Source organism: Scomber japonicus, chromosome 5 (genome assembly GCF_027409825.1).
Source record: "Scomber japonicus isolate fScoJap1 chromosome 5, fScoJap1.pri, whole genome shotgun sequence".
Classification (NCBI taxonomy): domain Eukaryota; kingdom Metazoa; phylum Chordata; class Actinopteri; order Scombriformes; family Scombridae; genus Scomber; species Scomber japonicus.
In genome coordinates, this window is record NC_070582.1 from 8,756,408 (window position 1) to 8,770,124 (window position 13,717).

General features: G+C 41.4%; 1 protein-coding gene across 1 annotated transcript; it reads right to left on the minus strand.

The window, feature by feature from the left end:
• Positions 1-284: 284 nt before the first annotated feature.
• acanb (aggrecan b) lies at positions 285-10,559 on the minus strand. The gene is made up of 18 exons (XM_053319500.1): positions 10,490-10,559; positions 9,267-9,650; positions 8,585-8,759; positions 7,921-8,048; positions 7,127-7,420; positions 6,648-6,881; positions 6,115-6,289; positions 5,772-5,899; positions 5,361-5,654; positions 4,800-4,888; positions 3,477-4,369; positions 3,169-3,434; positions 2,939-3,043; positions 2,615-2,773; positions 2,093-2,175; positions 1,737-1,881; positions 1,109-1,297; positions 285-437 (listed from the first exon to the last, which is right to left on the minus strand). The coding sequence occupies exons 1-18, from the start codon at positions 10,557-10,559 to the stop codon at positions 346-348; spliced, it is 3,903 nt and encodes a 1,300-aa protein (XP_053175475.1). The 3' UTR covers positions 285-345.
• Positions 10,560-13,717: the final 3,158 nt, after the last annotated feature.

Sequence of the window (13,717 nt, forward strand, 5' to 3'; positions counted from 1 at the left end):
TGATTAGTTTATCTTCTGTTTTCTTACTTAAGTGCAGTGCTGGCAACTGAAAGAAATTTTAAACTTGTGCATTGAGATAATATTTTTTTTCCAAATACTGGATCACAGCTATAAATTAGATGCTATAAATACATATTCTGAAAAACTGTCTTTAAAAGTTGCAGAGTGACACTCAAAGGTCCAAAATGTTAGTCAATTAGAGACCATCACTGTCTAAATGTGCTTTAGTGTTTGTATATACAGGGAGGGAGCGTTATCTTTTTGTCGGGCGTTGGCATCGGTGTTCATGCTTTCTTATAAAAGGGGTCCTTTATGACTCTCTGTTGTATGTCCTTTCAGTCCTGCTCAGAGCAGCTTCCTCTGTTCCTGTTGGCTGCGGACCCCTTTACTTCTGCGCCGTAGGGATCTTTTGTGTAGCCGGTTACTGTTGGCGGCGGCTGAGGAAGAAAAGGTACGCATACTGATGACATCATGTAAACACAAGCTGCCAAAAGAGTTGCTAAATTACCCTGAGGTGAGTGGTGTGACGAAAGGATTAATTTTAAAAGCTGCCATGGACTCCTCACCAGTATAATGTTGAAAGCTCTGCAGGAGGTGTACTTCTAGTGTGTAAAATATTACACTTGCCTCTCTAATACAGAGTTTCACACAGGTTTAAATCTACTACTTTTATCCGCATCTTCCATTTATTCCTTTTATTTCAAATGCAAAACACTATTACAGGTCATATTTAACTTGGATCCACCACTTCTATAATGAATAATAAATAATCAGTATTGTATGAGGTGTTGCTTAGAATCATTGTGTTTTTGTTACCTTAAAATGAGCGCTCTATATCTACGTAGGGAGTGATTCCCCTTCCGGCCATATTTCTATAGTAGGCCAGAGCAGACAAACCAAACACTGGCTTTAGAGAAGGCCTTACTTTTTTTCCAGTTTTGTGGCCACCGTAGATTCTCCTAAAAACTTGAATGGAGGGGGTGGGGTTTTTACTTTGTTGCAATCTGCAACCTCACCGCTAGATGGCACTAAATTCTCCACACTGGTCCTTTAAAAAACAAACATTTTTACAGTATGGAAGAAAATATATATTTCAGCATTTCTCAGCACTCACCCTCTATACATTCCACTTGTGGCTCTTCCCACTGTCCATTTGCCATACAGCGTATAACAGGCAGGTGGCGCTGTGTGTAGCCTGGGTCACACTGGTAGCGGACTATAGAGTTGACGGGGTAGTGCTCTCTACTGCCGCCCATCGGCCGGCTGTGCTCCACCTCAGGGGGAGCCCCACATGTGACTGATAGAGACAGACTTCAGTTAATACAACATTAAGCAACATTCAGTGGCTTACAGGCAATCTACAGAAAGTCTCTTGCCAGTCTCACATAACAGAAATACCCAAATTCTATCAAATGTATCAATTTAAACTTACTCTTACCCTTAAACTTACACTTGTGTGATGCATATAAAAAAAATCACACAAGTCTCCTGATGTTTATGTTTTGTGGCCTTTTCAACAATATTTGTAATGATTGGTCGAGGCCCAAAGTTTCATAATGAGCTGATTTCACTATAGCCACATCCCTTTATGACTGACATAATTTCCAATCACAGTAAATCCATCCTTTTAGTAATCCAACTGTATGTTCTATCACAAATTTTACCTACAGTGCAAAGCAAGGATCCCTAGACTTCTGACAAGAGATACATGTAGTACTCAAGCTGCATAAGCCTACCAGGTCCAGTCTTGCAGATGAAGGGAAGGTGATAGTTGCAGGGCACGTCGTTCCACTGACCGCCCTCGTGCCAGATCATCACCACACAATCCTCCCCCGAGTCAAAGTAGTTATCTGGTTGGTTGGGCCTCCAGTTCACAAATGTCTTAGGAGGTTACAAAGATGATCAGCATAATTAAAAAAAGACACTATTTGAGTAATGGAGCAAAGTTATATATCACTGAGCATCAACTGTGTGATGTAAAAAGTGAAATGTTCATATGTAGAGACAGAGAAATGTAATACAGTTGAATTACTAGAACTAACAATAAGCTATGATGAGTTCCTGAGCACATAGATGAATAGACTATGCTCACCAGAGGAGTGCCGTCTGTCCAGCGGAACTCATTCTGAACATCTTTGTCATTGAGTCCTATCCACTGGTAGTCCTGACCATTGGCTGCAATGCAAAAAGGTTTGACATTTGAGGCAAATTAACCATGTTGTTCCCATGAATTATGCTGGCCAAATTGATATTGACTCATAATAATCCTACAAAGTAAATCAGTGAAATGTTATGAACGTCACAATATCGTGCTAAATGATGTAACAGACATGGAGGTTCATGCTACCTCCCCCAGATTCTAGCCCACTGTTTGCTGGCCTCTGAGCAACAAGTAGAAGTCACTACTACAGTGATAATGACATGATCCCTCACTGGCTTCCCACCCTTGAACAGTGATCTAGCATTTATAGCCTTTAAAAGTTAGAAACATACATACATCAGTGTTTCCCACACAATCAATTGATGGTTTCAGTCATTGGTTTATACTGTACATGCAAAACACACAGATAGACATATACTGTATACTTTCTTGCACACACACACAGCTACTCACAGTTGACAAACTGCTGCTCCTCCTGGGAGCTGACGCTGACCAGGTGAGCGTTTAGCTCCTGGCAGCGCTGCTCAGCCTCAGACCAGGTGTGTCGTTCTGCAAAGTGGAGGTAACAGCTTCCCTTGAACTCCAACCAGCCCTCTGCACAGCCCTGTACAGCTGCACACACAAACACACACAAACACACACATGAAAACACAGATTTGACTGTCCTATGCACAATATACATATTTTAAAATCAGATAAAAGATGGGATTCCTGTATTGGTATCAAGCTTTTTCTAGCTCTTCAGGCACTGTGCTGTGTGGTGTATTGGTGACTCACGTGTTGAGCAGTCTTCACCAGAGAAGCCATTAGGACACTGACACACAGCAAGCTCTCCCTGCACAGAGCAGGATCCTGAACCACAGGGATTTGGATCACAGGGGTCTGCAGAGGTTGACAGCAAAGAGAGAGGCTATTTTGTTTGTTCGGTTGTTTGTGTATATAGTGGTGATAAGGACAATTCCTAGCATACTTTGGTGAACAAACAAGCAAATGCCAAAATCACATACCTTCTACTGCTTCAGGTTCCTCCAAAACAGCAGGGGTTGAAAATGACACTGATGGTGCTGTGGTTGGGCTGCTGGTGGCTGCATCCGGAGTCACAACATAAACTGTTGGTCCTGCACGGCCTTCCTGTTCCTCCTCTTGATGTCCTGATTGAGCAAGATTAGCAACGTACTCTGGATAAGTCATCGTGGATTCAGGCTGTAGGGCTATGGAAAGCTCCTCAGTGGATGGTTCTTCATGATGGGCTCCACTGCCTGAGACATGTAAGCTTTGGTCCAAAGTGCCACTGAATTCATAGTGGAACCCTGACCCACTCCCTTGCCCGCTAATCTCTACTACCCCCCGGCCCTGCTCGGGACCATGTGTTGGTGGCTGCATGGTTACCTCCATCATACCATCATCTGTTAAGTAGATTACATCACCACGATGCTGGGAAGAGTCTCCAGAGGCAGAGCCGCTGCCTGATGCACCAGATGGAAAACCACTTGGAAATCCACTGGGGAACCCTGATCCAGAGGGACGATACGCCTCCTGCTCAGATGACTGGACTGTAAGGTCAACACCACTGTGATCGATGAATGAGATGCCAGAGAATCCACTGGTGCCTGACCCAGACATACTTCCTGATCCAGACATACTTCCTGATCCGGACATACTTCCTGATCCGGACATACTTCCTGATCCGGACATACTTCCTGATCCGGACATAATTCCTGATCCGGACATACCTGATGTCAGGAAGCCTCCACTGCCTAACTCCTGTTCAGTAAATGTTTGCTGGGTTAACACCTCCTCCATCTTCTCATCCACTATGGTGATCAATGACTCTCCACCACTACCACTAATATCACCACTAGCACTGGTAAAACCTGATCCTGATTGATCAAAGCCTGAGTGTTGTCTGTCAAATCCAGAGCCAGATCCAGAGCCAGATGCACTACCGGGTTCTCCAGATGTGAAGGTGACGGCACTACCACCTTCTGCCTCCTGTGGACGTCCAGAGGCAGACTGTTCTCCAGAGTAGATGTCAGTGCGACCGCTGAAGACGACTTCCCGTCCTGAGCCAGAGGCGTCACCGCTTGTGCCTGAGGTGCTGGACTCCCCTGAGATTTCCCCGCTGGCTGAATGATCAGCTGAACCAGAGCCTGATGCATCAACATGGACTGGAGGTAAAATCGGTGTCACTGGGGGAAACATTGAGTACTCATTAGCTACTATCCTTTTATTAAATCTTGTTTAAGAAAATTCTGTTGAGGATAATTAATTTGAGCTAGGTCAGATTTATTTTAATTATTGCGGCCACATTTACAGAAAAATCATTCATTTTGGAAACTGAAAAGCACTAACTGCAGTTGTCTCCAGTTCTTACCAGTAGGAACAACTTGCTGAGTTGTGATGGTTGTCTTGTTGATGATGATCTCCTCTATGTCAGTAATATTAAGGCTGGTTTCGGTTTCATTGTACTCTACAACAGTTTCAACTAAAGACAAACAAAACAGAATACTGGATCAGAGCATCGTAAAACGTCCAACAAGCCTATTAACATTTATGTGAAATATTAATGCTGACACAGCCAGGGTTAAAATGACCAATTTCATACAACTGTCTTACTAGTGGGAGCAAAGTGATCAACTGTGACTGTTGTCTTGTTGATAACATCCACCACCACCATCGTGAAGTTCATACTGGTTTCATTTTCGACATGGGTGATGGGGAGTTCAGCTGAAAAACAAAGAGTAGATCAATTAGTACAGACAGATAGATAAGCCAGACTCAGTTTTCAGATATACTGTAGTATAATTTGGATATAAATAGTATTTGATTACTTACATACAGTGCTGTACGTATAATGATATGTCAATACTAGTACTGCTACTTATAAATAGTTATATCAATAAAATACCAATGCGTATCATCATTGTTATGCTGAAACAATATTCATGTTGGAAAGTGTTTATGTTGTACGATACCTAGACAATTACTGTATGTTACTAAATGCAACATTATATGGAGCATTTGTTTGTTGTTTGTTGGTTTGTGGATCATAAACTGTTCCTGGTTTGGTTGCTGCCTGTATGTTTGTGCTTTCACTGCAATATATCCTCAAAGTGTCCTGAACCAAGACACTGAAGTAGCTTGACTTGAGCAGCCAAAAATAATGTAAGATGACTTCAGTTACACAACGTTTTCCTACCTCTGAAACAATAGGCATCGTAGCGTGAGTGCTCATCGGGGAAGCCGGTTTGGTTGGGGTAGGCGTAGATGATGTTGACCCCCACCTGGCCACCACCACAGTGGGCCCTGGGGATTGTGATGGGGTAGCGGACACTGCGGTCCATCAGCCAGCCTGGACGGCACTTGTCAAATCCTTGGTTCCAGGCGGCGTACAGATGCCCGGGGGTGGCAAGGGTGGTGTTGAGTTTCTGGCAGTGCTGCACAGCCTCCTCATAGGAGAAGCTGTCATAGTCACTGGTGAAGAAGACCTCACCTTAGAGAGAGAGAGAGAGCAGCATTCAGAAAAGAGAGAGACAGATAGATATTAAGAAAATACATTTAGTATCATAAATGAATTGCTTCAGGTTGTGAGTTGCTTCATGCCCCTCACCTTCCAGACGTTCTACGTAACAAAACACATCATAGACTTCGTTCGCTGGCCTCAAGCCGTAGGATCTGACCCCTGGAATTTGTGGCAGATTACCAGCACAGTTATCTCTGGGTGACACGATGGGATACCTGAGCATGAAAGAGAAATATTAAAACTCTGCTTTGCTAAAATATACCGCCTTGAATTGGCTTCTTTACCTTTTGCATATAAGAATTAATTTTGACAACTCTGTGCAGAAATAAGTTCTGAATAAAAAGTGTTAAAAGCTTGTCTGGTTTTTGATCAGGCTTGTATACAGTATGTGTAACACTCATATATAGTGGTCTATGTGCCTCCAGCTCACCTGACAGTCTGGTCGCGGAGCCAGCCAGCATCACATTGGTGCAGACCTTTCTCAAATGCTGCCTGCAGCTGCTGGGGGCTGGCGACGACTGCTCCGATACTCTGACAGGCTTTGTGAGCCTCCAGGAAGGTCAGTGTGTACCGGCCTGTAATGGGTCGGTAGTGGAACACCACACCTGTAGTGAAGAGGGAGGGGGGAAAAGACCAGGAAGCAAGGAAGGAAGTGTGTAATTTGATAACTTTTCTTCACAGTTTTACTTTGTCTAGACTTAGTTGCAGTCCTCATTGCAGTCATTCATGCATAGCTTTTAGCCTTTTATTGGCTACACTGTGGTCAAGTCATGTTTTGGCTTGCCAATGACTAAGTGAGTGGGGCTTTTCCTACAGTACAAAGTCTACTCGAGACCAAATAGTATAAATCACAACAACTCAACATGGCTGTCCAAAGGCTTCTGTAAAAGAGGTTAAAACATGCAGACAATGAAATATGGTCCAATGGGTGTTTATTGTCGATCATGTACATTACCAGCTTACCTGTAGGACCCATGGCAGCATCTGTGAGATCCAGTCCAGGAGACACTTTAATGAATGTGTCCACCACACTGGGTGGGATGGGCAGTGGGGAGAGGGTGCCCACTTCTCCACGCTTGATCTCCTCACCTCCAGGTCGGGGGGTTAGGCCTGGATAAAGCCCAGGGGCGGGTGTCATGCGGATGATGTCTGGGAAGGGGGTGGTCCTCCCAGGCACTGCGCCCTCATCCTCACCAGCTGTTTGTGACACAAGATTGCATCAGGCTTGATTTAAAATCCCCTCGATGGCTTAATAAGACTGAGATCGTTAAGGTGTTATTAATCAGCAAATTGATTAGTTGATATGAGTACTTCGAATTAGACCCCTGACATCATTCAGTTATATCTGAAAGGAGGACTTTACCATTATCAAACTGCTATTTTACCACAAAATAAGCTTCCACAATGCAGTGTTGATAACAAACTGTCTCAGAAGGACTTACCACTGAAGCAGATGGCGTCGTAGCGGGTGTCTGGGTAGGGATATCCTGTCTGGTTGGGGAACAGGTAGACGGTTCTCACTCCAAGAAGCCCTCCGCCACACTGAGGCCTGGCGATGTTGATGGGGTAACGTACGCTCCTGTCTGCCAGCCAGCCGGCGTTACACACATCCATGCCAGACTTCCAGGCCAAGTAAAGCTCTCCGGTGGTGGCGAGCCGAGCACCGAGTTTAGCACACTGATCTCCGGCTTCGTAGAAGGTAAACTTTTCTACAGACATAGAGTAGAAGACTCTGCCTGGGAGGAGAGAGGGGTAGCAAGGGGACGAACACAGTCAGTGCAATGCTTATCTACTGTGTTTGAATATACTGCATTGACATGACAGTATACAGTTGAGTTTTCAGCACAAAAGTTTGATGTAACTACAACAGTGGTAAAATCCAAACAGGGTATTAGTTCCCTGATGGGGTACCTCTGCAGTTACCAGCAGGGCATGAGATCTAGTTATTAAGCTAGAAAAGTTTTGTTAAAAGTAGTGGATGGATAGTTTTAAAAAAGATGAGCTTGGAGAGGATGTAGATTTAAAATAATTGTCCAAAAGCAACAGATAAACAGGTAAAATAGTTTCTAAATGCAATGTATAAACAGTAAGTTAAAATAAATCAAATGAATGGATGAACAGGTGAAATAAACAGCTAAGTAATGGATGAACTCCACAACCAAACCTTACCTTAAAACTAACCATTCAATTTTATGAAGAAAAGGTATGTAAAAGGAGAGATAAGATTATGTTGTACCTGACATTTTCTCAGCAAAACAGTACACGTCGTAAGTCTCGTTAACGTCTCTCACGCCATAGGTTCTCACGCCAGGGAAGGTCTCCTTGTCTCCATAGCAACGATCACGTGGCTCATGGATGGGGTACCTGGAGGGGATCAAAGAGGTAGTAGTTAATAGCTGGACATAAGTTCTCTTACAGTTTGATTTTGTTTTATTTCCATGGAAATGGTAATCATATAAATCTGTTTTAATATTTGCCACTTAAACTTAAAACAGATGGCACTGGATGGTATTTTGTTGGAATGTTGGTTTTGGAAAGGTTCATACATTTTTGGATGCATCCCGGCCAAATTCGACTTTGTGAAGGTGTGTGGGGAGGGGGTTTCAGGTCAGCACCTTTACTTTAGCACTATTGCTACAGAACTGACATGAATTATTCACAGAAAAGAAGGTTATATATTCAGCTCTGCCGGCCTTTCTGTTTGGTGTTTTCAGTTTGTCTGTTTTGAGTCTCCTCTGGGTGTTTTCCACAGTCCAAAAACATAAAGGTTAGATGGACTGGAAGCTTTAAATTGCTTGTAGGATTGAGGGTGAATTTGTTTGATCTGTGTGACTTTGTGACAGACTGCCCTTACCAGCAATCCTGAATAAAATAACCATAAATGAATGGATGAATACTACCTGACAGTCTGATCCGACAGCCATCCAGCATCACACTGGTGGTATCCATCATCGTAGGCAGCCTGAAGTTGGGCTGGGGTGGCGATGGTGGCACTGCTCTGGATGCAAGCAGCCTTGGCCTTCTCAAACGTCAAGGTGTAGCGGGAGGAGATGGCTCGGTAGTGGAACACAATACCTGTGAGTTATAGAAAATGAGCTGAATAACGATGATGGAATACCTTTTATCTCTTAATGCCAATTCAAATTAGTTTTTTTTTCTAACAGCAGTATTGCTTGGATTTCACCACAAATCTCAAAAATCCCAAGACAGTGGACTTGATAAGACAGTAATGTCATAATGATGGAAAGGTCAGCCAGCTGAATTACTGCTACAGAATTTTCAAAGGTCTTTTTATACATATTTTTTTGACACAGATTTCCTCCAGACCTCCTACAACTTCTTTAGAGAAAGGTCTGAACATGCAGTATAACATGCTGGGCTCTACGTGTGCATTGAAAGAATTGTCTTTGAGGAAAATATACAATGAAGTAAAATGGTAATCAGTGTTTTGGCAGCTTTGAACCCATGTTGTTAACTTTTAGTTTGAGCAACCTTTTGAATAGAGTCATAAAACTTGGAACATGACTTTCATTTTGTAGTGCCCCAAATCAAAAGAGATTTTTTTATGTTTCTGCGGCATACCCTGAACCTGGACCTCCACGGAGTCGTAGTTATCCTCAATGCCATGCGTCACCTCGCAGCGGTAGGTGCCAGAATCTTTGGACCTCAGCTCTGTAATCTCCAGGGTGGCATCGGTGGGCACGAGTGGGTAGTTGACCATTGTCACTCTGTCTAAATACTCTATCTCCACATTAACTTTTCCCTCTGATGCCACCAGGATCGTAGTGACTTTCTCCTTGGTGACGTAGGACCATTTGATGCGATGGGAGAGTGGAGCGACGGTTGGGGCACCGGGGTCGTTGACGGTGTTGTCCTGGAAGTAGCATGGCACCACTACCTTCCCGCCCATCAGAGGACGGAGAGGCACCTCCATTGGGATGCTGACACGCAATGTGCCATCCATGTCTGGGGTGAAGAGAGATCAAGGTTAGTTTTTCAAAGTATCTGTTTATTAATGAGGGTTCAAACTTATAGTGTATGTAGTGCAGATTTACAGAGTAGTATTAAGACTATGGCACAGTCGTTTAATTTTTGCTTTTAATCTTCAAAACAGACTTCAAGGACTTCCACAATGTCTGTGGTTAGGACCACTTAAACAATAAGAGAATGAGCTCTAGAGGTGAGAAAAAAACGGCAAAAAAGACAGAATTGGCCTTAAAATCAGAAAGATTACACAAGAGAGAATGACAGGACTGATAAGCACTTTATTTCTCAGAAGATGACATGTAAAGGAACAGTTTTGGTAAAGTAAGATGAAAAGATTAATACCTTTCTCAAGTCTGTCTGTCAAATATGGAGGTACAGTACAGCCAACAGTCGATAAATGCTTTTGTATAAAGATTAGAAATTGGGGTAAAAAGCTGTCCTGGTAACCTCCAAATGTCACTTATCATTGTGGTCACAAGTCACTGCACCAGGCCAAGAACTATACTCACATAACCCCGCCTCATAAAACAACAGCTTGTAATTTTTACTTTGGTTTTTGTGTAGATTAACCAAATAAGATGTGTTAATAAGTGAGTTTTAGAGGTTTCGATAGCTGTTTGCAGATTTCTTTTCGCTGGACAGAGCCAGGTTAGCTGATTCCCCGTTTCCATTCTTTATCTCACATTTACTGTATAGATTTCAGAGTGGTATCAATTTTGTCATCTAACTCTCAGCGAGAAAGTAAATAAGTGTGTTTCCCACAATGTCAAACATTTAAGAAAACAAAAACACATTTTCCACAGTCACTGCACACTTACCGTCATGTTCTTCAAATGGCGTTGCCGAGATGAGAGGCAAGAGCACACACAGCAGAAGCAGGGGGGTCATTGTTACCTGAAAAATATTTAAAATATTGACACTGGAATTAAGTTTGTGTTGATAAAATAATTTAAATTTTTAATGATAATTATTTTTATTGTTAAAAAAATTATGTTTTTTGTTTTTTTGACGGAAATGGGCTTCCATACTTGTCTGCTAAAATCAACATTAAGCAGACTGAGTGTATTCAATTGTTGGTGTGTAAAACTATGCACATTTTCTAAGGTTTCTTTGTGAAATGAGTGCTGAATGAATGAATTGTTTTCAACAATTTCCTACCTCTGTATGCCACTGTGTTTTTTCCTAACTTGCACGCTTACATTCATATTCCATTTTATTCAGGATATACAGCGCATTTGGTTATTACGTCAGTCTCTTTTGCTAAAGTGGAAATAGGACGTTGAGAGTATTGAATATCGTTTGGAAATGCCATACATGCTCACAGTGGAATGAAAGCCCTTCTGTCTGTGGGAACAGGAAATGTTTTTAGTGCTAAAATAAGTTCAGGCTGAGAGGGAGAAGTGTGATTCATTCATTTCAAATGCTTTTCCATTTGTGACAAACTAATGAAGAAAAGGACGTTAAAATGAGGCGGTTTTTCTCCACCTTATTAAGATAACTGTCAAAAATCATATGTGTCTGCTTGAATGTGTCTTTGTCTCTCCTAATGTACTGTAAAAACTGTATATAGTCTGCATGGGCATACAACCCGTAATTATTTTCAGTTTTTTGCTACCAATAATTACAGTTACATTAAGACAAACATGTTAAGTACATATATATATAATTATATTATTTAAACCTAAGTCAATCTTTCCCACCCATGAATGAATGATGAATGTTATAGGACTCAAGTAAGCAAATGTTTTATGTATAACAAACAATATGTGTAGTAACAGGCAGGGTAGCATACTCCTCAAGGCAAACATTTTAAACTATACACAATAAATATTCAAATGTGCAACTAGAGGTTCCTTGCACATGAAAGGTACATAAAAATAGTTTTATTTGTTTATGTAGTTTTTTTCTTCTTCTTCTCAAATACAGTATCAGTCAAAAGTTTGGACACACTTTCTCATTGCAGTGAATGGAAAGGTGTGTCCAAACTTTTGACTGGAACTGTATATAGTTCATGACATTTTTTTTAGTCCTCCTTTGGTAATTAACTTTCTTAAGAGTAGATTAAACAAAATATAACTTTTATTTTGCTTCTACAGCTTAAATCCTGCTTCTAAGAGGCAGCATTTACTGATCTGAGACCAACAATTAGCTTTTTGTCACTGAGGTCACATTTTATCAGGAATGTAATCATAAAATATCAGCTACTGGTTGCCTCAGTCCAAAAACAGCAGCATCAGTACCACAAACCCACATCTGTCAAATCCTGATTACCACACTGCTTATTTTTTCTCAGCTTTCCACTGCGGTGACATGCAGCACAGTCAAACATACGAAACAAGTCCCAACTGAACCCTCATTGTGCTGCATTCACAAGCCTCAGGACGGGGCTGCCAAATGCTCCCCGTTCATTCCAACCAGCCACAGTGAGACTTTTACAACCAATAAAGCTGAAACCTAAAGAAAAAGTTTTGCAGGTGAAAGGCCAATGGAGAAATATATTGACCTTTCAAGTTCAAGTGACTCAAAAGGCATAAAAACACTGTAATGTGTATTTAACACACTGGTAGAAACGCATGACAGCTTTGTGAAGGCGTATTCACATGGTGTGTATACTGTACTCTCTGTGTGTACTACATACTGTATGAATGAGTGTGTGTGTGTGTGTGTGTGTGTGTGTGTGTGTGTGTGTGTGTGTGTGTGTGTGTCTGTGTGTGTGTGTGTGTGTGTGGGCTGCTAGCATTCTCAGAGTTCCACACAGTCAGGACAGCACAGTACAGCAGGACTAATATTTGCCCTGCTGTCTAAGATCTGTCTGGGAGTGAAATGTTGGCCCGAATTGAGCGGAAACACAAAATACCACATGGTATTTGTAGACAGATGGAGAAATCCACCCTGGAATAATCACACAGTGTTATACGTTGCTAATCAGTCTATGATCTTCAGTCCACACCCAGACATTTTTGTATGATGAGATATTTTACAACTCACCAACGGCCTGGCATGGTGTAATTCTCTATATTTGGGAGTGATTTCTGATTAATTTCCTCTCTTTTCTGACTCTTCTGGGTTAGTCACAAACTTAAACCTGACTGTACCTATATAAGGATTTTTGAATATTGTTGATTTTGCACTACATTTGTCGATGACTACCACATTATCACATGCATTTTCAAGTCTTTAAACAGTAGTCTGCCCATGTAAACACTGAAAGAGGTTTTTCAGACTGTAATCATCCCTCCTGCTCATGCTGACCATTAGATAATCGCTTCTTAATGTGCTTTACAGTGTTTGTGAAGCACGAAACTATCCTTGTTTTGAGGAAAAATGTATTGAAACATAAGGCTTCATCAGACTGAGTTAGTCAAATAAAGTGGATATCTTCTCAAGTTACAGTCTTTTTTTAGTCTAAAATTCCCTTTTTGTATTTCCCTGTTGAATTACAGTGAAAGAATAGTGACAAAAAGAGGGAATATTGTATAAACAGGCTACAGCTTTGGAAGATATTTACTTGATTAGAGTGATTTGTATGGCTTAAGCTTTATATGAATGTGTATTTTGTACCCCATCAATTACACTGGAGGCACATTAGGAAGGGATATGCTGCCAGTACAAACAGGATTAATAATTACAGCAAGCAAAGTCTTTTTCAATGTTTACATATAGACTCCTGACTGTTTTAAATGTTTCCCCATGAATAAACGTGAAATTCAATGCAGCGTGTCTCATGGCTGTTTTAGTTGTCTTTGGAAAGAAATTCATATCTCTGCTTCTTCAGTGATGGATTTCTTTTCATATGATTGTTGAAAGCTGTAAAATGTAGAAAAATGTAGAGTCAAGAATTAAGCTTCTACTCTATGATTATAAAAAAATAAAAATATTAAATATATATATATTTCTATTTCTATCTTCTATCTTTGCAGAAGGTAATACCATCCATATTGGGTCATCCATGAGATTAATAATCAATCAATAAGAAGTGCAAAAGTAAGGTATGGAGTATATCTCCATTAAAGAGCAATTTAACAGCAGTTCACCTTGCTGCAGTG

Excerpts from the sequence above, each read along its gene's own strand:
- acanb (XM_053319500.1), bottom strand. The coding sequence starts at position 10,559 with ATGACCCCCCTGCTTCTGCTGTGTGTGCTCTTGCCTCTCATCTCGGCA. Across the intron at positions 8,760-9,266 it reads CGTGGAGGTCCAGGTTCAGG|GTATTGTGTTCCACTACCGA; the intron begins GTATGCCGCAGA and ends TATAACTCACAG. Across the intron at positions 7,421-7,920 it reads TTTTGCTGAGAAAATGTCAG|GCAGAGTCTTCTACTCTATG; the intron begins GTACAACATAAT and ends CTCTCCTCCCAG.